At 41.1% G+C, this 26,119-nt stretch overlaps 2 protein-coding genes and 1 long non-coding RNA gene across 3 annotated transcripts in view; 2 read left to right on the top strand and 1 right to left on the bottom strand.

The window, feature by feature from the left end:
- Window positions 1-26,119, bottom strand: part of KAT6B (lysine acetyltransferase 6B) — a 246,977-nt gene that overhangs the window by 170,665 nt on the left and 50,193 nt on the right.
- LOC102473211 (uncharacterized) overlaps window positions 1-26,119 on the top strand; it is a 33,671-nt gene that overhangs the window by 71 nt on the left and 7,481 nt on the right. Inside the window, exon 2 of the long non-coding RNA XR_336161.2 lies at window positions 4,194-4,338. This is a non-coding gene — a long non-coding RNA (uncharacterized LOC102473211). The remainder of the gene's footprint in view (window positions 1-4,193; window positions 4,339-26,119) is intronic.
- LOC102472776 (death-associated protein-like 1) lies at window positions 9,277-9,905 on the top strand. The gene is made up of 2 exons (XM_014592019.1): window positions 9,277-9,549; window positions 9,861-9,905. The coding sequence occupies exons 1-2, from the start codon at window positions 9,277-9,279 to the stop codon at window positions 9,903-9,905; spliced, it is 318 nt and encodes a 105-aa protein (XP_014447505.1).

The following is a 26,119-nucleotide window of genomic DNA, read 5'->3' as shown; positions in this document are numbered from 1 at the left end:
ATGATATATTTAGTAAAGAGCACAGCATTTAATGGGCAAGTAAGGTGGTTGGCAGAAAAAAAGCTTGTTATGACTCTGTCACACTCTGGTTTGCCTAATAATCATTGTACTTCCATTTCAGAGAATATTTAAATACATTCAATACTCCTGGTGCCAATCTCAGCATTTACAGGAGTTCCTCCATCCCCGTGGTGTGGGGTGTGAGTCATTTGTGACTCTGTTGAGTAGTCCTTAATTGCATCCTGAGGCTCTCAAGTTTCCTGATCTTAGTTGAGAAATTGAGGCTGATTAAATCTGAAGTTCCATGTCTGGGTGTCTCACCGGTTTCTCTTGGGGACTCTTGGGGAAGTTCATCTCCCAGGAACAGTTATGACCTGTCTGATGTATGTAGAACCCAGCTGAGCTCTTTGCAGGACACACCTGGGAAAATCCCAATCTCACCTCAACTCTGTCTCACCCAAAACTAATCATGTATGTCAGAGCTAATATGTAACTCAATGTTCTCCTAATGTAAACAGTGCCTCCTTGAGCTGATACAGCCCAGCCATCTTGCTGAGTATGAAGCCAAATCCTCATGTTAATGGCCTTGGTAATAACCCACTAGGCACTCTCTGCACTGGAAGGCACTCCTTTAGAAAAACCTTCCCCCTTGGCCTATGACATCCTTCTCAGAAAGACGCAAAGTAGGCAGTTTCAATCATGTTCTACTCACCCCTGGATCCCCCCACAATACTTAGTATATATACTCCTTTATAAAGGAAAATATTTTCTAAATATGTGTTAAATTAATTATATTAAAGTTATTTCTGGAATTAATTCTTGCCTTCTCAAAGAAGTTCATTTCTAACACATTTCATTTTGATTAACTTGCATCTTTATTAAAGCCGTCTCGGGGCCAGCAGGTGGCATGGTGGTTACAGGTGCTGGACTCCCATGTGGCTAACCATGATTAGAGTTCCAGACCTGGTGGTTTGCTTTCTTGCTCTCATTCTCACTGTCTCTCTCTCTCTCTCTCTGTCCCTCTCTAGTCAAATTAAAATAAATAAAGTTAAATAAAATAATTCTTTAAAGAAAAAAAAGAGGCAGCATCTCCTTAGTTCTAATAGCAATCTTGTCCATTATAAACTTCAGACTTCCCAACCAAAAACAAAACCTTGAGAGCCTCAGAAAGCAATTAGGGACTATTCAATGAGGTCACAAATGGCTCACAACCTTTGCTGCTGGATCCTAAGGTCTATGACTTTTTCCACTAAAGGAATGGTTAGGAGAAATATAGTTCTTTTTTTTTTTTTTTTTAAGGTTTTTGCCCTAAAGGCACATGCATTTGCTGGAGAGAGACAGAGACAGACAGTGAAAGGAAAATTGAGAAATCATCCCCAAGGGGCATGGCCACACCACAATTGCTTCCCCTCCATTATCCTCCTAGGATTTTGGGCATGCACGTACATACGCCTGGTGTGACTTTAAAGCCACCAGGTCCAGGACCCAAACCACAGTTGGCCATGTGGGAGTCTAACACCTTAACCACTATGGCACCTGCTGGTCCCGAGATTAATATATTTCTAAAATACTGCCAAGAGAGCAATAAGAGATGTTGGAGGCAACCAACAATTGATTGTCAGTGATCTCAACTTTAACTATATCATTTCATTCTTTCCCCTTTAAACTGCCTCCCAGTCCTAAAAATAGAGATAACTCTTTTACTCTTGACACTAGTCCTTGAAGAGCTATTTGTCAATCTGAAATCAAACTGTATTTTCTCCTTTTGGGAGCATACTCATTTTGTCACAAGACAGGAAATTCTGTGGCCAGCAGGGGGAACAGAGGCTAAGGCACTTGATCCCAGGTGGGGGAGGGTAATTTCTCACTTTCTCTCTCTCTCTCCCTGGCATGAGCACTATAGCAAAAACTAAAAATAAATAAATGAATTATTTTAATAGCATCCCAAATATATATATAACAGTAAATCTTCAGACAACAATGGGTAGAACCATACCGATATCAGATACTGACCTTGACGTGAATAAAAACTTTTAAGTGGTAGACATTTTGTAAAGGTGGGCCACCCTGAAGCACAGTTATGCTTTGGGAGCTGAATCCACTGGCCAATCAGGTTTGAATCCTTGCCCATTGTCTTGAACCACAAGCTAGGCACATGTGTTTATGCATGCCCAAAATTCTGATAGGAAGGAGAAATTGAGGAGAAGCTATTGACGTATGACCACACCCCACTGAGAAGTTCTCTCTCTCTCTCTGTCTCACAAGTATACTTGCCCTCCAGCAACAACAAAAATTTTTGTAAAGGTAAGAGAAGAATAAAGTAGGAACATGTTTTCTCTTCCATTTTATACATTTATTTTAATTCCATTGCCAACTGTTTGTAATCTCTTTATAAACTCTCAGCTACTCAAGAGACAACAGTGCATGAGTCATCCTCCCAAGAGCACATAAATGATGAAGAACACACACCAGTTTGTACATTATCGCTCACTGAAATTTTTATTTAGCTGTTTTTAATAAAGAAAACCCATGTGGTCAATAAAAGTATATCACTTCTATAGACATGTTACTAATTCTGACAGATTTCTTAAAATTCAGAATAGTATGTAGAACAGACAAGCATTAATATTACCAACCCTGAGAAAAGATGTTAAAAGGCAAAACGGGGGGACCAGCAGGTAGTGTGGTGGTTAGGGGCACTGGTCTCCTACATGGCCGACCGCAGTTTAAGTCCTGAACCTGGCGGCTTGCTTTCTCTATCTCACTCTCGCTCTCACTCTGTCCCCCTCTGGCCAAATTAAAATGAATAAATAGATAAAAGATAAATTAAGTAATCCTAAAAAATAAAAGTAAAGGCAAAACAGGGCCAGCTGGTGGCATTGCGGTTAAGGCAACTAGATCTTGCATGGCCAACCACATAGGTTAATTCCTGGACCCAGAGGCTTGAAAAACATGCTGGGCACATAGGCATGTGTGCCCACAATCCCAAAAGAAAGAAGAAATAAAGAAGGGATTGTGGCATGACCATTCCCCAGGGAGGGTGCTTCTTCACTTTCTCTCTCTTTCTCTTTCCCACTCTGTCTCTCTCTAGCACGTGTTATGTACCCACTGGCAAAATTTAAAAAATAAAAAAAGAAATGGTAAAAAGGCAAAACAGAATGTTTTAACTAGACTTTATCAGGTCTCCTAAATACCAAAGAAGTTCTTTGCTGAGATATTAGAGAAGAAATTAACTTTTAAACAAAGAAGATTTTTAAAGCTAAGCAATCTCACAGAATGTTTATCTAACGGAATCTGGGCATGCTAGCGACAGCATCTCTATTGACATACCTTAAAAACCACAAATGACTATGAAATAGGTCTGAAAGCATGTGGCCCATGTAAAAATATCTTTAACAACAACACCACCAACAACAATAAAGAGGTTTCTTTCTAAATTACATTAGTATGCTCAAGGCAGAACAATGTGTCATAGATGCATGCTATTTGTCTCGTATACAGTAATAATACCTGCACTTATAAGAGAATATACCCAAATGTCACACGACTTTTTCACAAAACTTAATTACCAGAGGCTAGACTTGAGAAGCACAGGGATAAGTTGTAGGGTATCAGATAAGAAGGTGGCTACAGAATAAAATTACTGTTAAAAAGCAATTAAAAGTCAAACATGCAAGAAAATATAAAATATGCATCAGACATTTTTAGGATGAGGTTAAGGAAAAGCGGCAATAAGCCAAGTTAATATTAATAGTAAGAGGGTAAAAATTAGAGGAACCTTTGTTCAAGTTAAAGGAAGAACGACAGCAAGGGAAACCATGAAGAAGGGACAGAGCTCTGGGCTCAAAAGTGAAGCTGAAGAGATGGGGACCCCCACAGCTCTGGCAGGTACCCAGTGCAGCTCTCTGCTTTAGGCAGAGAAACAAGGGGAAGGCAAGGTTCTCTCTGACTTGTGCCCCCATCCTCTATCACCCACCAAGAGTATACTTTCAAGGTCAACCCCAAAAGGAAGCCTGGTGTGACATGAGAACGTCTGGTGTCTAAAATGCCATCTCCACCTGTGTGCTAGTCAGTGCATGCTTGCAATACTCAATTTAACATGTAAAGTTTACACGAGAAAGCATATAAACGTTTTCATTAATGATCAGTCCAAAAGTATCAATAAATGATATCAAATTCTTGTGTTTGAACAGAAGGAAAGAAAAAGCCCAGAAGGTATATACGAGGTGTTTGACGCTGGCCAGGAGTCAAAGGCAGGAGGCTATGGGCACTGGACCAGCCACAACTGAGTGATGTTCAGGCTATGGGCCGGCACCTTTCCATCCACGACTCTCTCAGGTGAGCCTCACAGTCACCCCCATAGACAAGGTGGAAGGAGTCAACTGGGACAACTCTGATGTGTATAACCCCTAAATCTTGGGAACATCCAGGGAGACGCAAATGATAAAACAGGAAATACTAGGCATATACAGTCTCCTTAAAGAATCAGAGCAGGATCTGCCCAAAGACCCAGCAATTCCACTCCTAAGTATATGCCCAAGAGAAATGAAAACATGTCTCCATAGAAACTTGTACACAAATATTCATAGTAACATATTATTCACAATAGCCAGAAAGTAGAAGCGGCTCATATGTATGACAAACGGACAAACAAAATGTGGTCTATCCATACAGTGAAATATTATTTGGAAATTAAAAGCAGTAAAGTACTGATACATCCTGCAACTCAGATGAACTTGAAAACATTATATTCAGTGAAAGAAGCCAGTCACAAAAAAGGCCATGCATTATACGATTCCATTTAGAAATCCATGGAGACAGAAAGTGGATTAGTGGGGACCAGCAGTTAGCATAATGGCTATGTCGCTGGACCCCCACGTAGTCGACTTTGGCTCCTGTCCCACACCCCGGGGCTTAGAGACGCGCGTGTGCATGCGTGCCCAAGATCCTGAGAGGAGAATGGAGGAGAAGGGATTGCGGCATGGCCAGCCCCCCGGGGGGTGATTTCTCGCTTTCTGTCTCTCTGTCCCTCTCTGTCTGTCTGGCGAGCACACACACCCTATAGTAAAAACCTCTCCCCCCAAAAAAAGAAAGTAGATTAGTGGTTGTCAGGGCTTGCTGAAGGAGGCAGGCAATAGGCAGTGACTACCGGGGCTAGAGTTTGGGGTGATGAAAATGTCCTGAAATTAGATAGTGGTAACAGTTGCATGACTTGCGGCTGTAAAAACTACTGAGTTTCAGAACCAACGGATGGTGGTAATTGTTACATCACTGCATTCCAATGTAGTCCACCATGGTTTGAGTCCTGGACCCAGTGGCTTAAAGCTAATGCTGGGCACGTGTGCATGCGCATCCAAACTCCCTAGAGGAGAATGCAGGAGAAGGGACTGTGGTGTTGCTCTCCTCCCGTGGGTGGTGATGTCTCACTTTCTGTCTGTCTGTCTCTCTCTGTCTCTCCACCAAGTACACCTGCCCTATAGCAAAAATTATCTCAAAAACAAAACAAAACACTATTGACTTGCACACTTCAAAGGGATAAATTTTACGAAATGTGGATTAAGCTTAATTAAAAATTCTGAAGATAATAAACACTATCCATTAGAAGAGGAGGCCAGTCAGAAGCAGAATCTTAGAAACGGTGGAAAACAAAAACAGCACTGTCTAGGGGAGAAGCTTGATCAGCAGAGTGTCTAGGAACAATGAGCCCTGTCCCACTAGAAAGGCTCTTCTGAATGGCATTAGCACTAAGAGTCAACCCCGGCTACTGGCAATGAGAACAGAGCCCCCTGAAGTTGGGGCACTTGGCAGCCCTGAGATCTCTTGTCAAAATTTCACACTAAGTAAACCACTTCCATGGAATTCTGTTTGCAGTATGCAACCCTGATCCTATATCACTTATTTCTCATTGTAAATTATTCTGCCTTTTGGGCTTTGTGAAGCCCTGCCAAGGTGGCTCCATTCTCAAGAGATACTTGCTTCCTTATTTTGGGATCACAGAGGATATGGGAGGGGAGACTAGGATGACCAACCAGCCTGGTTTTCCTAGGACTATCCAGGTACAGCAGTGAAAGTCCTATATCCCAAGATACCTCCTGGCCTTGGGCAAACCAAAATGGCTGGTCACCCTAGTAAAGCTCCTAAACATGTCAACAATATCAAGATCATGTTGCCCTAACAAGGTGGATTCTGTGTAGACTGACTGTTTCAAACTCGTTTCCACAATCTTCTCCTTTAACTTCCAACCAAAGTGACTGGAAAGCTAAATCCTTAACCTCCAGGGCAACTTGCAACTAGTGATGACCATGTGGCTCAGCTCAAGCCAATGAAATATAAGCTGAAGCTCCTTGAGAATGTCTCATTTCCTGAATAAAAAGAAACAAGCTTTTGTTGTTATTCTTGGCCCTTTCTCCCCATTTCCCTTCAGGAAAAAAGAGGTAGTGGCTAGATATAAAGTTAGTTTGTGTGAATAAAACCAACATGACGAAGGCCTCTATGCTAACGATGGTGATTCCGGAGGATGCAAAGCCCCTGGGTCCTGACGGCAGCATGGCATAATGAGCAGCTGTACCAGCTTTGCAGCACCTTCCCCAACTACTGGCTGCCAGAAACACAGCAGCCTATTTATTTATTTTTCTTTGTTTTTAGTTTTGGCTACAGGGCACATGTGCTCGTAAGAGAGAGAGAAAGACAAGGAAAGTGAGAAATCATCCCTCAGAGGGAATCTACTTCGCAATCCCTTCTCCTCCGATCTCCTCTCAGGATTTTGGACATGCACACACAGGCACCCAGCATGATTTTCAAGCCACTGGGCATGGAACTCAAACTGTGGAATCAGTCATGTGGGATTTAGGACCTTAACCTCCATACCACCTGCTGGCCCCTCTCTACCTACCTATTTAATCTCTCATCAGCAGAGCTCTCTATGATCTGAGTTGAACAAATCCCTAATTTACACACCTATGACACTTCCTAAGAAAGAGCCAGTCCAGGATCAGCCAGTGACGTGGTAGTTAAGATGGCTAGATTCCACGTGGCCAACAGAGGATTGCACAGCTCAAGTTCTGGACTCAGTGGCTTGAAAAACATGCTAGGCATGTGTGTATACATGCCCAAAATCCAGAGTGGAGAAGGAAATATGGTGTGGTAATCCTTCCCATAGGGGTGCTTTTTCACTTTCCCTCTCTTGTCTCTCTCTGGTAAGCACAAGTGTTCTATAATATCTGAAAGAAAGAGAGAGACAGAGAGGGAGAACAGAAAAATGGACTGTGATTTAATACCATCCCTTTCTGTGGCTAAAAATGTCTCCTTGGGGGGCTGGCAGGTAGCATGGTGGCTGAGGGCACTGGACTCCCTCGCACATGGCCGACTGTGGTTCAAGACCCGGACCTGGTGGCTTGCTTTCTCACTTTCTCTCTCTCTGTCCGTCTCTGGTCAAATTAAAATGAATGAATGAATGAATGAATAAATAAATAAATAAATAATAACGTTAAATAAAACTAATAAAAATAATTCAAAAAAAAAAAGAAAAGAAAAATATCTCCTCAAATATAGGTTTAGCATCATTCTAAGAGACTTTGTCAAGAGACCAGCAAATTTCGTAATGATTATGTTGCTGGACTCCTACATAGTCGACTTTGGTTCAAGCTCCGGACCCAGTGGCTTAAAACACACTGGGTATGTGTTTGTGCATGCCAAAGTCCTGAGAAGAGAATGGGGAAGGGATTCTGGTATGGCCATCCCCTCTAGGGGGGTGATTTCTCACTTTTCTGTCTCTCTTTGCTCTATAGCAAAAATCTCCCTAAAGAAATGTAGATGTTTGTTTCTTATTTTCTTTTTGTGCAACCAGCATGCATTATTTTTATGAGTTATTTCTCTTTAACAGGGGAGAAGTGAGCAGAGTTTGAGGAAAGACTGAGCAGAGTGGGAGGAAAGACTGACAGACATTGTTATTACTGATAATAATAGGATTAGAAACCAAAAGAAATTAACCCTAAATTCAGGAGGGAGAAAAAAACAGGGGGAAAAAAAAAAGAAAGAAAGAAACCCTCTCTTCAAATTTCTATCCTTCCTAATCTGACAGTCAGAATTTTAGAAACCAACATCTCTTTTCTCCTTAGTTTCCAGGATATTTTGAACCAAATTATTAATTCTAGACATAGAATTTACCTGTTCTTTCATCTTAATTATTTTTTATTTTTAAAAAGATTACTCTATTGAACACATTTTATTATGTCTAAGTGACCTAAAATAGATCTTTTGAGTGCAGGCACAGTGTAATGACCATCCTCAAAACCTGAAATTAGGCAGTCACTTTTTGCAGCATCAAAATTGCGGTAAAGCCTTAAATAAATTACATCTCTTTCATATTTTGGCTAAATCAGTCCCTCTCCCCCTTTTCTGCATTGTTTCAATAAAGTTTTTTAATTTTTTTTTTAATTGTTAGAAAGCACATGCACTTGCAGAGAAAGGCAGAGACAGGGAGAGAGAAAGCACCCCATCAATAGGGTGTAGTCACTCAGCACTCCCTTCTATTTTTATTTCTCCATCCTGTCGGGATCTTGGACATGCACCCACATGCACCCAGCACGCTTCTCAAGCCACCAGAGCTGAGACTCAAACCATGGTGGGTCCTGTGAGAGCTGGTATCCTTAACTACCAGGCTATCTGCTAGTCAATTTTAATCCATTTTTAACTAGCTTTTGGTCTTTAACTGGAATTTTAAAATCATGGCACATTTAAGCATTTTTTAAATTTTCATCTTATCAAGCTTAAAACTGCCCAAACTGACACATGAAATCTCAACCCTTCATTATGTTGCTACCAAAAACATTGCGGTTGGCTTAATTCTGCCCTGGAATAAAATATCTCTTTAAAGGGCCGGCAGGTGGCATGGTGGTTGGGGCAGTGGTTGGATCCCACATGGCCAACTGTGTGGTTCACGTGCTGGATGCAGTAGCTTGAAAAATCATGCCAATCATCATGCTGTGCATGCATGCCCAAAATCTTGTGGGGAGAATGGAGAAGGGACTGCAGCATGGCCACTCCCTTTGGGGTGGTGATTTCTCACTTTCCCTCTCTCTATCTCTCTCTTCCCAGTGAATGCACACACTCTATAGCAAAAATCAAACAAATAAAAATTCTTCAAATTTAAAAATAATTCTGCACAAAGAGTACAAAACAGCAACTTCACGAAATCACATTTTGCCTTCGACTTGGGAGATGCCTTAGAAACTGTACTACAGACGTGGCCTCCAGGGCACCAGCATAGGCAGCACTATGGCAAACAAAGTGCAAGTCTTCTCCCCGCTGAAAGGGGGGCATCCTCCGGCAGTAAAAGCCGGAGGAATGTGTATTTCCAAAAAACAAGAAATTGGAGTCTTGGAGAGACACAGCAAAAACACAGGATTAGAGAAAACAAGTGCCACAGCAAACACTGTCAAAATACAGACACTTTATGCCCTGAATGATACATTGGACAAGGTCAACCACAAATTTCCACCAACAGTACACATGGTACATCAAAAACCCACACCTGCTCTGGGACCAGCAGTTAGCATAATGGCTATGTCGCTGAACTCCCACGTAGTCGACGACGGTTTGAGCCCCAGACCCAGTGGCTTAAACTCACGCCGGCACGTGTGCATGTGCGCCCAAGATCCCAAAAGGAGAAAGGAAGAGAAGGGATTGTGGCATGTCCATTCCCCCGGGGGGGTGATTAAGGATTGCGGTGTGGCCGTCCTCCCTGGGGGGTGAGGTGATTTCTCGCTTTCTAGCTCTCTCTCTCTGTCTTTCTCGTGAGCACACGTGCCCTATGGCAAAAACCTTTAAAAAAAAAAAAAAAAAAAACACTTGCTCTGGAGTCGATCACTCCACTAAAAAGGATCTACATTATTCAGCAGCCTTGAAAATGTTAAGCTGGGACGTTAAAACACAGCTGTCTGGTCAACTACTTCAAGCATCTGACAACTTAGCAAAAAAGGACCAAAACTTTCTGTAGGTCTACTGAGCTTGTTTGGTAAATAAAACAGCTTTTGTATTGTCCCTTTTGACTTTAGGTAATAAAGCATCCAAAAAAGAAAGAAAATAAAAGAAACTGTACTACAAAAAGCACCAATAGGGCTAACTCCATGGGGTAGTGGTCTTGCATCACTCAGAAGAAACCAGTTCCCACATGGCAACCCAGACTGGTCAGACCAGGCACACACAAGTGCCCAGATGGACTAGAGAACGGGAGGAAAGGGATTATGGCATGACCAAACCATGTACTCATCTCCCGCCTTCTTTCTCTTCATCTCTCTCTCTCTTTCTCTCTCTCTCTCTCTCTCTCTCTCTCTCTCACTGTAACACGCATACCCATGTTCTCTACCATCAAGAATAAAGAAAAAATTTAGGGCCGGCTCTGTGGCCTGGTGATTAAGAGAATCAGATCCCACATGGCTGACAGCACAGTTCAAATTCCAGCCCCAATAGATGGAAAATACACTGGTCATGTGAACGTGCATGCCCCAAATTCAACGGGATGGGGACATAAAGAGGAACAGATTGTACCTTAATGCAAGTGCTTTCTCCTTCTCACTGTCTTTCTGGCAAGTGTACTCTCCCATTGACAAATGAAAAGGAAAAACAAATTTAGTATTAAAAATGTTTAAAAGCAACAACAAAAAATTGAAGATCAGCTTTGAGGACAAATTTTTGTATGAAAAAAGTAATGCCAGTCACAAAGAAAGAACACTGATATGTATATTCCATATTCCCTACATACAGAGCAAGGAATAGAAACAGGAGGCTGAAGATGATTTTTCTACTGCCATGGTGAAAAAAAAAAAAAAGGAGGTGGAGATACATTTGCATTTTCAGAGCTCTTCAAATAGTGGGCAATGTTGACATGAAGTTGCAAATGTAAATATTTATTCCCTTCTCCATTTATAAATTTCGTGATGATAAAAACTGTATATAGAGCCACTAATTAAAAAGGAATCTATTTGCCTTGTAGGATGCCTGAGATTGTATATTTATTTGAGATGAATAAAATGCTGCACACTAGAAAGGCATAGGAATTCTAATTGTGAATTTCATTGGTTTAGCAAATTCCTCCTGGGAATGAAAAGAGATTTCATTTGTCAAATCCAAGAAGGTCTTTTAGCTGATAATCTGTAAGAAGCAGCAGCAGCCCAGTAAAAATTATCATCTTCCACTGACCTTGAAAGTAAGGAAAGAAGATATGTGATCAAGAGACAGTAAATTAAATGGTTGAGAAAAAGGAAGCCAATTTTCCATTATTTTGATTTTAGGGACACTTGACATCATCATTTAATGGCAATCTAGTAACAAGGTCCCCTCATTGCTCAGGATTACTTTAATATGCTACTCAAGAAAACAAGTTAAACAAAATTGATTATCACATGGCACATACAAATGACAGCCAATACTATTATTATTTACTCCTATAGTAACCTGCAATCTAAACCTTAAACCTGAATTGATTTCTTATAATAGCTACCACCACCACAAACAACAAGCTATTTTTTATGCCAGAAATGTTCAAAGCACTCTGCTTTTATTAACTAATTTAATTTATCCAACAACTCTGTGAAATCAGTCCTATTATTCCCAATGTATCAAATAAAATTTTTTGTAAAAATATGATTATCCTGAGCCCATAGAATATACAATACCAAGAGTGGCTCTTAATGTAAACTGTGGACTGGGGGTGGGGGGGATACTACGTCAATGTAGGTATATTAGCTGTAACAAACACACCACTCTGGTGGGAGATATTGATAATGGGGAAAGACAGTGCATGTGTGGGGTCAGAGAATATGTGGAAAACTCTACCCCTTATGCTCAATGTTGTTGTGAATCTAAAACTGCTCTTAAAAAATAAAATTCATTTAAGAAAAACACGACATAAAAATAACAGAGCAGAAACTTTTTTTGTTTTTTAGAGAGAGAGACTTGCTATAGAGCCCATGTGGTGACTGGAGAGACAGAGACAGAAAGCAAGAAATAGCCCGCCCCAGGAGGATGGCCACCCTACAATCCCTTCTCTGCTCTGGATTTTAGGCACACATACGCACACACACCCAGCATGAGTTTTAAGCTACCAGTTCTAGGACTCGAACCACAGTCAGCCACTGGGAGTGGAAGTCCAGCGACATAACCATTATGCCATCTTCTGGTCCCAGAGCAGAAACTTCTTAAGGTAAGTAACTGCTCCAACCCTACACACAGCAGGCATTGAGTATTACTGGCTGCAAGACTAGATACAGAGGATGCCTATGAAATCAACTAAGAAAACACTGACTTACAGCCCATCAATCATTAAAGAAATAAACAACACGGGACAGCTAACAGCAGCCACCCAAGTGAGTTTGCATTCTTACTCCCATGGGGAATGCAGGACCTCTATGACAACCAAAGTTTCTTCCACAACAGTCTTGCATGTAGCTTTCCAATTTTTGATGGCAACTTAAAGAAAGATGTGCATTACATCATGATCTAGTATATACACATACACATGTAAAACAAAAACAGGAATTTCATCAAATATTATTTACCCTTTCTACACAGGCATGCAACAGTATTTTTTATTCTGTTTTTCTCTCTTTTCTTCAAGGCTGTGGCTGTCTACTATGTTGATTTCATAATCAATTAATAGGAGACAATTCATTTTGAAGAATATTCATTTCATGCTTAAATTTTGGTTTTCTGAGTAAAGAGAGTAAAATTTCTTCCTATACCTGATAAATTTATTTTTTTAAGAATCATGAATTTAATTTTATTTTTTTACTGTTATTATTTTCATTTGATCAGAGAGAGAAAAAGTGAGAGAGCAAGCTGCCAGGTCCAGGACTCAAACCGTAGTTGGCCATGTGGGAGTCTAGCACCTTAACCACCATGTCAGGTCCCTACCTGATAACTTTAAATAAATCACTTCTCCTCCCTGAGTCTCACCTCATCTGTAAAATAAATACTCCATTAACTATTCTTAGAGTGGCTGAACTGAGTACAATAAGAGAGAATAAGAACATCTTCTGGAAAAGATTCTACTGGAATTCAGTCTGCAATCATCAACAAATCCCAACGGGGCAACATCTACCTCCTTCTCCCCTCGACCTCAGCACCCCCAGCACCTCCAGCACCTCATCCAACCATCAGCAAATTCTGTTAGTTCCACCTCAAAAATGTATTTCAAGGCCACCCCCCCACCAGTGCAGTGGTTAAAGGAGCCAGACTCCACACATAGCCAATCAAATCTTATGACAAAAAACAACACAGAACATGTGTGTGCATTCCCAAACTCCTGAAGGGAAGGAGGAATGGAGGAAAAGGGTTTGCAGCGTGACCATGCCTCATTAAAAGTGCTTTCTCTCTCTCTCTCAAGTACATGCATCCTCTGGCAATTAAAATTAAAAAAGAAAGTATTCCAGAACTATCTTCTGCCTTCTCCCTATCCTCACAGTTACACTCGAGTCTAGGCCTCCATCATCCCAAAAGCCTCCTCTCAGGCCCATCCTCCTCTCCTCCTGGCCCTCTGTAGCTTTTTCCCAACACAGCAATCTCAGTGACCTTAAAAAGTTTTATTCTGAAAAAATTTCAAATCACAGAAAAGCTGCAAAACTATTACTACAAACACCAAAATTCCCTTAATGACGTACAACCTGCTTTCTCTCTCTTTCTTTCTTGTTTTGATGGGAGTGAGCTGCAAAAACAATGACCCATCACCCCTCTTAAGAACAAAACGAGGTCTGAGGCCAGCAGGTGGCATGAAGGTTAAGGCAGTAAATCCCACATGACCAACTCCAAGGTTCAGGTCCTGGACCTGGTAGCTTGGAAATCACACCAGATGTGTGTGCGTGCATGCCCAAGATCCCGAGAGGAGAATGGAGGAGAAGGAACTATGGCATGCCCATGCCTTCTGCAGAGTGATTTCTCACTTTCCCTCTCTAGCAGGTTCACACACCCTACAGCAAAAACTTAAAAAAAAGAAAAACAGAACGAGGGGGCTGGCAGGTGGTGTGGTGGTTAAGGACACTGGACTCCCACATGACCACCAGTGGTTCAAGTCCCAGGCTTGGTAACTTGCTTTCTCACTTTCATTCTCATTCTCATTCTCTCTCTCTCTTTCTCTTTCTCCCCGCCCCCCACCCCGCTCACATTCTGTCCCCCTCTGGTCAAATTTAAATAAATAAATAAAGCTTGGGCCAGTCCCATGGTGGAGCAGTTAAGTCCTCTGCAGAGGGAGCTAGATGCCGCATGGCCAACTATGACTTAAATCATGCCTCCTGTAGCTTCAAAAACTCACTGGGCACGTGTGCACGTGACAACAATCTTAACAGAATGAATGGAGAATTGGAGGAAAAAATGATTATGGCATTAACTAGACCCCACTGAGGCATCCTCTCTCTCTCTCTCTTTTCTCTCTCTCTCTCTCTCTGTGTGTGTGTGTGTGTGTGTGTGTCACATATGAGCATACGCCCCCTAGCAAAAACAGAAAAAGGAAAGGAAAAAACAAGGTTACTCTTTTCAAATTCACAATGGGCTACCAAACTCAGGACATTTAACACTGATATAATACTCTTATCTAATAGTCAGTACCTATTCCAAATTTGCCAGTTGTCCCAATATTGTCCTTTATTACAACTTTTCTTTTCCAAGTACTCTACAAGGCTCAAAGGCACAAACACCTGGGATCCTGAAGAGCTGGAGGGCTAGGCAAAAGGGACTGCAGCGTAGTAAAACCCTGCGGGGGATGCTCCTCTCCCTGCCTCCCAACTGCGTGCAGGCACATACGCATGTACTCTACGTCATTAAAAAACTAAAATATTGGGCTGGCCGATGGCATGGTGGTTGAGGTGCTGGACTCCCATATGGCCAACCACAGTTCAAGTCCCAGATCTGGCAGCTTGCTTTCTCAGCTGCCCTTTCTCTCTGTCTCTCTCTGGTCAAAATTGAAGAATAAATAAAAATAAAAATAAATCTTTTTTAAAAAATACCAATCGTATCACATTATTCTCCAACTTTAAACCCTCCACTGATCTTCCCTAGTTCTCTCTGTTACAGCCACACTAGCTATTTTTCTCTTCCTCAAATACAGCCAGCTGCTTTCAGCCTGGAACTTTCAAAACTCCTGATCTCACAACCAAGGCCCGTCTCATCCTCCATCTCTCCTGACGGTTTTCAGAGCACACATCTACGACCACATGCTCTGGGCTTTTCTCCTACCTGCTTCACTCTTGATTTCCTCCATGTCATGTTATCAGTGTATAATAACCTGTCGGTTGACTCACTCAGCATCACCTCTCCCACCAGAAAGTACATTCCATGAAAGCAGGTGCATCACCGAGAACAGCACTTGGCTCAGAGTAAATACTCAGTAAATATTTTTGAATGAGAGAATTAATAAATAAACTACTTTTGAAAAGTGGCCGTACCAATTACATCTCTATATAAGGCTCCGCACTGACAGCAGGAGTTAGTGGGGTCCCTTATCTTCTAGGACAGTACAACGGGTGGTCGTAGCAGGGATGCGTCCCCATTAACACCCACACTAAGGGGAGCACTGTGAAGGGCGCCAAGATGAACAGGAGCAACGCGGTTTAGCATGCTAGAACAAGAAGGTCTGGAGTGCTGGGAAGACATACATCCTCAAACTGAAAGAAAAGCACCCAGCATCACAGGAAGGTCTGGCTCTGGAGTCAGAAGAAAGGTTTGCCTCCCATCTGCATGGCCCTGTGTCTATGTCTTTCCTCGTATGTTTAGCAAGAATAATGCCTACTTCTTAGGGCACCTGAGAGAACAGGGCACCCCAAGAAAGAGAGTAGGTGAAGGGACCAGCAGTTAGCATAATGGCTATGTCACTGGACTCCCATGTAATCGACCACGGTTCGAGTCCTGGACCTGGTGGCTTAAACTCACGCCGGGTGCATGTGCGTGCGTGCCCAAGATCCCGAGAGGAGAATGGAGGAGAAGGGATTGCGGCATGGCCATCCCCCCTGGGGGGTGATTTCTCGCTTTCTATCTCTCTGTCTCTGTCTGGCGAGCACACACGCCCTATGGCAAAAACCTCTCAAAAAAAAAGAAAAAGAAAGAAAGAAAGAAAGAAAGAAAGAAAGAAAGAAAGAAAGAAAGAAAGAAAGAAAGAAAGAAAGAAAAAGAAAGAAAGAAAGAAAGAAAGAAAGAAAGAAAGAAAGAAAGAAAGAAAGAAAGAAAGAAAGGAAGGAAGAAAGAAAGAAAGAAAAAGAAAGAGAGTAGGTGGTACATCCTTTGAAAAGGAAAGGCAAAACAGGATCTGGAATAGATGTGAGAAGGAGTACATTACAGCACGCATTTGAGCAACACTAAATTACCCTCAACTAAATGGCTTAAGTGAAATGTTTGCCATGATACCTAGCACAGTCTAGGCACTCAATATCTCCCTTCTCACTGTTGCTCAGGCTTGTTTGGACCCAGAAAGCAGCTCAAAATACAAGTGCACACTACCAGACCCTAAAGACCAAAGACACTGCCTCTGGGCACATGTTCTCCCATCCTTACAGATGAGGCAGAGTCTGCACAACCACTTGTGGGACTTCAGCAGAGCCCAAGCTCAGCTACATGGCCTGTAAAGGGCCCTTTCAAACCTGAGATTCTATAAGCACTTGACAATTAGGGACCAGCAGCTGGCATAATGGCTAATGTCACTGGACTTCCATGTGATCGACTGCGATTCGAGTCCCAGACCCAGTGGCTTAAACTCACGCCAGGCGTGTGTGCGTATGTGCCCAAGATCCCAAGAGGAGAATGGAGGATAATGGATTGTAGCATGGCCATCCCCCTGGGGGGCAATTTCTCACTTTCTGTCTCTCTGTCTCTCTCTGTCTTTCTGGTAAGAACATGTGCCCTATAGCAAAAATCTAACAAGGAAGGAAGGAAGGAAGGAAGGAAGGAAGGAAGGAAGGAAGGAAGGAAGGAAGGAAGGAAAGAAGGAAGAAAGAAAATTAAATATGTCCCAAAGCACAGTGGTAGGTAATGCAGTTGATAAAAAGAAATTTTTTAAAGAATTATTTTATTTAACTTTATTTATTTTATTTTAATTTGACCAGATAGGGACGCAGAGAGAGGGAGAGAGAAATGGAAAGTGAGAAAGCAAGCCGCCAGGTCTGGGACTTGAAATGCAGTCAGCCATGTGGGAGTCCAGGGCCCTTAACCACCACACCACCTGCTGGCCCCGATTAAAATAAATTTATGACAGTCTCAATCTGCAAGGAGCTTACAACCAGCTTTAGAAAGAATGTCAAGGACTGTAGAACTGTAAAGTTAAAATAATACCAATGAGCAAGACAAACAATGAAGAATACAATGCTACAGCATTTCAGGGGAGGAGAAATTACTAGAGGCTGGGAGACTTTCAAAGATAAAGGTAAAAAGTTCTGCTGAGGGAGCCATAAAACATAATGCTCTGCAAGAACGCCCCACAAGAAGAGGCTCAGGATCACATCTAGAGACCTTCCTGTGTACGCCAGGCCTGCTGTGACCATGATCTGGAGCCGGATGAGGCTGGGTGAATCGAGGTACTAAGACCCTGTTGGGGGTCCTCTTACTCTCTTCCTGCTTCACTCAGAGAAGAAATAAATAAATGTAAAAGAAGCTAGGACATGAAGGCCAGGTGGCATATGGCTACTTGAGAAACATATCCTCAGCTAGTAACATCGGAGGTAGTTTTCCTCCTATGCTGTGGGTTCTGGCACCGGCGGGACAGACACAGCCACGTACTATCATCTTCAGGAAAGGAGACACATCTAGTTGTTGCTTTACCATCCAGCACAGGTTCCAGAGCAGGTGGTTACTTAGGAATTGTGCTACACAGAGCAGGAATACAGGGGATAGTGCGAGGGAGTGGAGGAACTCTCTACGGAGGCTGAAGGAAGGGCTGTGCTTACTGGAAGACCAAGAAGGCACCAACAGCAGTGGGAGCATGGAGCAAAGCCTGCAGAAGAAAAGAGGGGAGCTAGCAGGCAAATAATTTGTCTTGAGTTTCCATTTGCTCTCTAAGTCTAAAGGCCAGTTATCTATCCTCAAATTCAAAACAATTAGTTTTTTTTTTTAATTAGTGTAATTTTTTTTTAAAAAAATCATTATTCTTCAATCATGACCAGAGAGAAAGGGAGAATGAGAAAGCGAATCGCCAGGTTCAGGGCTTGAACCGTAGTCAGCCGTGTGGGCGTCCAGTGTCTCAACCATGCCACTGCTGACCCCAACAACAACTAGTTTTTTTCAATGTCAGGGATTAAAGACGACTTTTATTTGGCTCCTGTTTTCTCCCATCTGCAGATGTCTATAAGACTATCTGGAGGGTGGGAGATGGCAGAGAGTAAGAGATATGGAATCAAGGGGGCGGGGGAAAGCAAAACATACAGGAAACTAGAAATGAAAAATTATTTCTTGACAATAATACATATGTTGATGTGCTTGATTAAGCCAATATACAGTGTATTCTGGATGGAAAATCTCATTTTGTATGCTATAATGGTATATAGTAAATGAATGTAAATAAGTAAATTTTTCAAAAAAGAGTATCTGAACATTCTTATGAGGTTATCAGGAAAGCCATGACATGTATTTCTATGCAAAAATATGTTATAACTTTCCAAAGATCCAGAATAATACAAGGCAGTTGACTTTCTTACATGCCTGGATTGTCTTAAACCAGTACTTGATTTTATTTTAGAGCTTCCTAATAATCAATATTTACCCCATGGGGTACGTATACCATGCATAGTCTCTGCTTTTAACCAAATTCTAACCTCAGACATCAGCAGATCGTAATCGTTTCTCTTGTACTGCAAATATTTCCATTATTTAGTTTGTTTCATGAGTTTGCAAATGTATTTCACAGAAGAGAAATAGCAGTTAAAATACTTTCTTTGGGACCAGCAGGTGACATAGTGGTTAAGGCGCTGGACACTCCCACATGGCTAACCAAAGTTCAAGTCCTGGACCTGGTGGCTTGCTTTCTCTCTCTCGCTCTCTCGCTCTCTTGCTCTCTTGCTCTGTGTGTGTGTCGTGTGTGTGTGTGTATGTGTGTGTGTGTGTCTGTCTGTCTGTCTCTCTCTGGTTAAATTAAAAAATAAAATGAATGAATAAATAAAATTAAGTAAAAATAATTCTTAAAAAAATACTTTTTTGGGGGGATCAGCAGGTGGTGCGGTGGTTAAGGCACTGGACACTCCCACATGGCCGACCACAGTTTGAGTCGTGAACCTAGTGGCTTTCTCTTTCTCTCTCTCTCTGTCTAGTCAAATTTAAATAAATGAATGAATAAATAAAATGGAATAAATCATTCTTTTTAAAAAATGCTTTCTTTGAATAGACAATGGATAGTTCAATAAGCAAAATTAAATGAGATCATCAGGGCTGGCCTGTAATGCAGTGGTTAAGGCAGCTGGATCGCCATGGCTGACCGCAGTTTAAGTCCCAGATCTGGCAGCTTGAGAAACATGGTGGGCAAGTATATATGTGCCCCAAATCCCAAAAGGATGGAAAAATGAAGAAGAGGCTGTGGCATGACCATGCCCCATGGGCCACACCCCCACCCTCCTTGCCTGAAACATGGTGGGCAAGTATATATGTGCCCCAAATCCCAAAAGGATGGAAAAATGAAGAAGAGGCTGTGGCATGACCATGCCCCATGGGCCACACCCCCACCCTCCGTGCCTGACCCCTGGCAATCATATGCATCCTCTGGCAAAAATTTAAAAAGAGAGAGAGAAAGAAACCAAAGAAGAAAGGAAAGAAGGAAAGAAGGAAGGAAGGAAGGAGGGAGGGAAGGAAGGAAGGAAGGAGGGAAGGAAGGAAGGACAAATGAACAAATGGACTTATCTGAAATTGGCTGGTATCTGACAGGAACACTTACTGGCCGCTGTTTTTGTTGTTTTGTTTTGTTTTTCAAGAGAGATTTTTTGCTATAGGGCATATGCACTCTCCAGAGACAGAAAGGAAGAAATCACACACACAGCAATCCCTTCTCCTCCATTCTCCTCTTGGGATCTTAGGCATGCACACACATGCATCCAGCATGAGTTTGAAGCCACAATATCCAGGATTTGAACCACAATGTGGGAGTCTAGCAACATAACCATTACACCAAATGTTGTCTCTCTGTCTCTCCTGGCCACTGTTAAATTAATAAAAGATCATTGTTGCTATGTGTGCATGGTAGATGGGGACATGGAGTAGCCAAAAGTAGAAGCAAACAAAGTTCTATAATCATGATAATCTGCCCTTGGTACTTTCAATTTAGGTTTTAAGTTTGAAACCTCTGTATGTTACTTCTGGTACAGTATCAGAAAACATATGGCATATGTCTGCTGATTGTCCTAAGTATATCCTCCAAAAGCTCTCCAAGGTCGGTGAAAATCTGTCCAGAGAAAGTCTATGGCAGGGTGGTTAATGTAGCTGGATCCCACATGGCCAACTGTGATGGTCCCAGTGCTCTGAGAAACATTCCGATACGTGTGCATTGGTGCCCAGAATCCTGAAAGGAGGGAGCAATGGAGAAGGGACTGCAACGTGACCATTCCTCATGGAGTGTGCTTTCTCACTTTCCCTCTCCCCTTTCTCTGACTAGCACATGTGCCATCTGTCAGAAATTTTTTAAAAAAGGAAGAAAGAGAGAAAGAAAAAGAAGATCTGTCCAACTGTTTCTGAGTGATGCAGTAACAAGCAGAAACAATTTTAGCTAATAAATAACATAACTATTTCCAAACATTCCATTGAACTGAGCAAAAAGACAAGGTGTCTATCTTCATAGGGCTTTTTTATTTAGAGAGGACAACTTAAGATACAAAATAGCCAGGCAAATATCAACATATAATTACAGACTGTAATAAGAACTAATAAGAAAAAGTATAGGGTACTTTGTTGCAATTACTAAAGGGACCTCATTTAGACCAGGAGATTCAAAGATACAGGAAAAGTCTTTTTAAAGAGTAACATTTAAAATGGGGGCCAGCAGATTGTGCAGTAGTTAAAACACTGGACTCCCACATAGCCAACCACATTGCAAGTCCCGGACCTGACAGCCTACTCTCTAGCTTTCTCTCTCTGTCTCTTTCTGATCAAATTTTTAAAATAAATAAATAAAATTAAACAAATAATAAAGAAATTTTTTTAATTAAAATAAAACAGAAAACATTAACGCTATGTGTTTTTTTCTCTTTTGGGGGGTAGGGGAGAAATGTTTACTATAAGGTGCATGCACATGCTGGAGAGACAGAGAGACAGACAGAAAGTGAGAAATCACCTCCCCCAGGGGGGATGACCATGCCACAATCCCTTCTCCATTCTCCTCTCATGATCTTGGGCACACAGGCATATGCGCCCAGCATACGTTTTGTTTGTTTGTTTGTTTTGTTTTTTGGTGTTTTTATTTGGAGAGGTTTTTCGCTATAGGGCACGTGCGCTCACCAGACAGAGAGAGACAGAGAGATAGAAAGCGAGAAATCACCCCCCAGGGGGGATTGGCCATGCCGCAATCCCTTCTCCTCCATTCTCCACTCGGGATCTTGGGCACGCACGCACACGTGCCTGGCGTGACTTTAAGCCGCCGGGTCCAGAACTCGAACCGCGGTCGACTACATGGGAGTCCAGTGACATAGCCAATACGCTAACTGCTGGTCCCAACCCAGCATAAGTTTTAAGCTGCCAGGTCCAGGACTCAAACCACGGTGGACTATGTGGGAGTCCAGTGATACAACCATTACACCATATGCTGGTCCCCAACACTATGTATTTTTTAGAAAACAATGCATTGCTACATATAGGCTTTGCTTGCAGGTATTTGAAAGGACATGTACATAGACAAATCAGGAAGGCAATAAGCAGAAACATACTATTTGTGTTAAACTGGTGAGAGTCTAGACAGTGTTTCAGCTTTCAAATGTTTTCTTTACTATATTGTTACATTATTTCTACCATTCACAAGACAATCATAGCTATAGAATATGAAGCCCTAAAGAACTTCCACATTTTTGGTTTATACCTAAGCTCAATTATAAAACCGTGGTTCAGTAACAAGGCTGATCTTCATTAACATGACAGCAGGACAGGATAGAGCATGGGCCTTGATTCTGAGAGCTGTGGACTCTAGTATGTCCCAGCTACTAATTAGCTGTGTGATACTGAACACATTACTGAACCTCCCTGGGAGCCCATTTTATCATCTCTATGATGGAGCTAATAAGACTTGCCTCAGGAAGTTGTTTTGAGGATAAAATGTAAGAGCTTTATGTAAAGAACCAAGTCTGGTACCCAGGCACAGAATATTGGCTTAATATATATTGGTACGGGGCCAGCAGGTTGCATAGTGGTTAAGGCACTAGACTACTATATGGTCAATCATAGTTCAAGTCCTGGACCTGGCAGCTTAAAATCCACACTGGGCACATCTGTGTGTATGCCCAAAATCCCAGGAGGAGAATGGAGGAGAAGGGACTATATCATGGCCAATCCTCTCATGGGGTGATTTCTCACTTTCCCTCTCACTCTTAACTCTGCAGCAAGCACATACACCCTTATGGCAAAAATCTAAAATAAATAAATGTTAATAGGCATTATTATCATCGTTAGCACATAAATCCAAATGAAAAAGTGAGTTGTGAATCAAATGTCTCCAGAGCCCAACAGATGATCAAACTAGAGAAATTAAGTGGTTCCTTAACTATCACTGTTAAAGGATTTCTCTATGACAATAATAAATCGATTAGTAATTACAGTTACTTTCTCTGATCTCATCTATACTGTTACCCCGACTAAACCAAAAGGATTAGTTCAAAAGAAATTAACACAGAGGAGAAACAAGTCATACAATTTCAGCAATTTACTAAAAATAATTAAGAATCTCTTTATTATAAATGAAGCCTCCTGAAATGGCTTCCAGAAATTAAGATAGAATCCATGACAGATTTAAAACAATTAACCCTACAAACAAGTTAAATAGCTGGAATTTGCCAAGAGACGATATCATTAAGGCAGGTTTTAAGTAAAAAATACACTAAAAAAAACCTCTATTAATCGAACATGTATCTTCAAAAAATAAACTCTGCCATAATATTAGAATGCTTCTGGCATCAAATATAATGAAAGTATATTTCCTGCAGCTTAAAATATTACACTAAAAAATTCTCAAGCATTCAGCCAAATATTCACTAAATCATTGCTTTGATCACTTAGTAAGTTGGGCAAAAAGTAAAAACATTTTTGTTCACTCACATCTGTCAGAACAGAAAACATTGTGTCAAAAGAGGAAGAAGGCTTTCAAAAATGTCTTGCTGAATACCTGGATTAGACTGACCATCCTTTAAGATAGTCTTTGTGTACTTCAAAAATTCAAACCAAGCCACTCGGAGCAGCTGCTCACTGACCAACTGGTCCTCAGAATTCAATGAGGGACAAAAGGTAACCTTAATTCACTAAGATAATCAGCACACATTTACCCACCACCCAGAGTCTAACCATCTGCAAGGCGGCACAGCCAAATGCCTATAAAACAACTGGCAGTGCGCAGACATGTCCTCGTGTCCCTCATGTCAATGACATTTCTCTCTTAGCAACAGCTAAAAAGACACTGAACTTTCAGAAAAATCTCAAGATACCAGGATCCAACAACTTGTTAGTCAGTTATTTTGAGTGCCACTGAGATTTCCAGGCCAGATGGGTAATATGTTTTATTCAATTGAGTCTTGTACTGGGATAACAAAATGCGAGACAGACACGATCTGGGTCTTTTCATTGTTCAAGAGGAAAAACGTCCCACTGCCTTCCAAAGAGCAGAGACAAAGTAGCAGAAGGAAAGAAAAAGGAGAAAAATGAAGGAAAAATACAGCAAAAAAACAACTATGAGGGCAACTCTAGAGCTAGAAACCAATAAATTAGACTATAATCTCTAACATCGGCTTTAAACCAGTATACCACTCACTAAACACGCATCTATCTATAGTTATCAAACTGCCAAATAATAATGATGGTGATAATTCAATGTAAAAGGTTGAAAAAAAAAAAAAAAGACTTAATGGGTACTATAAACATAGCTCAATAGGGAAGTTTATTTTCTTTCTTTCTCACACATTATAACACTTAAATCACCTGATACAGTAGCTTCCAAAGTGCGGAATTCTATCACTTGTGGTACTCAAGATGCGTTGAGGTGAGACTCGAGATGAAATTAGGTGACCTGAATCGCACAGAGTGAGAAAGTTGTTCCCTTTTCAATTTTCTTTCATACCCTTTCATTAAGTCAAGGAGAATGTCTCAGTTTGGTGCTAATGTCTCTAACACCTCTCTAATGCTTGCTAATCTTCTTTTGAGAGAGCAAGCCTCAGGCTAAAAGCCTTGGCAGACAAAGAGTATCCAGCTACATTTTAATAAGGCTTTTTAAATAATAGCTTTAATAGATACCTTCTATTTATGGCAAGGAATGTTTTTTTCCCCACTTATGGTAATGATATAGACTCCTTTTTCGGTAAATTTACTAAGGTGAAGAAAGTGAGTCAATTTAATTTTTAATGAATATTCTAATTACATTTATTTTTCCAACTTTATATTTTGAGAAAATGTCATCCTTACAGAAAAGTTGAAGGAATGGTCTGATAAATACTGACATTACATTCACCTAGATTCACCAACTATACACATCTTTTACACCTGTTTTTTTATGTTTTTGAGAGGAGCAGAAAGAGAGATCTCACCTATCTTGACAGAGTGTCACCAAGCCATGATCTTCCTGTCCTAGCCTCCCAGTTAGCTAAGATGACAGGTGCACACCACTGTGCCCAGCAGGTCTAGTTTGGTCCAGGGTCCAAACCTGGGCCTTCCATGTGGCTCCAAGCATCGTGCAGTGACACCCTACCCGCTGTGCCACTGTGGCTGGTCCTTGCCTCAGCTTTATCTATAACCTATATCTATCTGTACTCACATACCTATATCAATACGTGCATACTTTTGTCATAGTTTTGGCTGAACCATTTAAAAATCTGTTGCAGATACCACGATAGTTCACCATTAAATACTTTAGAAGACATCTCCTAACTTATTCAGCTGTCAACCTAGATAATCAAAATGCCATTATCAGGCATTCAAATATCCAGAAGGAAAAATGTAAAAATAAAAACAGGTGAAATTAAAAAAAAAAAAGCCATTATCATAATGGAGAACATTAACATCATTAATTTCCCTTAATATCTGGTCCAAATGTACCCAGTTAACCCCAGTTAACCCCCAAAATACTTATTAGACTTTTTATTTCCATGCATGGCATTTGGTTATGACTCTTTAGTGGGACAATCTGGAAGAAAATATTAATAAAATAAGACCGACAATATATGAAACTTGCAAAAATTGTAACCGAGCCATGCTTTGGTTCAACAAACACTGAATTAACTCATAGCTTAAAGAGAGTAGGGAGAAAGCAATCTAAATAATGAATGAAAATAAAACTGTTATTAAGCTAAACTCAAATTTATGGATTATAAACTGTGAAAGAAAACACTTAAGACCTTCCTTTTTTGTTTTTTTTTAATAGGCCTTTGAAAGAGGACTGAGCAATTCAAAAAATGACTCAGACCATACAGTTAAATGCCAAAATGTTCTTCATTTTAAAATTCCAGAGCTGATACGTGTTCAAAGTAACTATCACATTTCTCTCAAATAGGCACTGAGGTAGGCCACTTAAATACATAATCTCATTAAATCCTAATTAACAGCCCTATGAAGAATATATTATCATTTCCATTTTAAGGATGAGGTAACTAAGAAGTAGGGAATTTGTGTGAGACTCTTTTCTTTCTGCTACTAAAACTTTTTCAAGAATGCACTCAAACATTATTTATATATCTCAAAAAAATGTTTCAAAAGAACAAAAAAAAAGTATGACCATAGTTTTTGTTAAAAATATTTATAAATGGGGACCAGCAGTTAGCATAATGGTTATTTCGCTGGACTCCCATGTAGCTAACCGCAGTTCGAGTCCTGGACCTGGTGGCTTAAACTCATGCCAGGCACATGTGTGTGCATGCCCAAGATCCCAAGAGAAGAATGGAGAAGGGATTGCAGCATGGACATAGCCCCTGGGAGGTGATTTCTC

The sequence above is a fragment of the Tupaia chinensis genome, unplaced genomic scaffold (assembly GCF_000334495.1).
Source record: "Tupaia chinensis unplaced genomic scaffold, TupChi_1.0 Scaffold000635_1, whole genome shotgun sequence".
NCBI lineage: Eukaryota > Metazoa > Chordata > Mammalia > Scandentia > Tupaiidae > Tupaia > Tupaia belangeri.
The sequence above is the reverse complement of the archived record's forward strand: the minus strand, read 5'-3'. Positions and strand labels throughout refer to the sequence as shown.

What these genes read in the sequence shown, in the direction of transcription:
- LOC102472776 (XM_014592019.1), top strand. Translation starts at nt 9,277, where the DNA reads ATGGCAAACAAAGTGCAAGTCTTCTCCCCGCTGAAAGGGGGGCATCCT. An exon ending in CACCTGCTCTGGGACCAGCA is followed by an intron (nt 9,550 to 9,860) that starts GTTAGCATAATG and finishes CTTGCTCTGGAG; the next exon opens with TCGATCACTCCACTAAAAAG.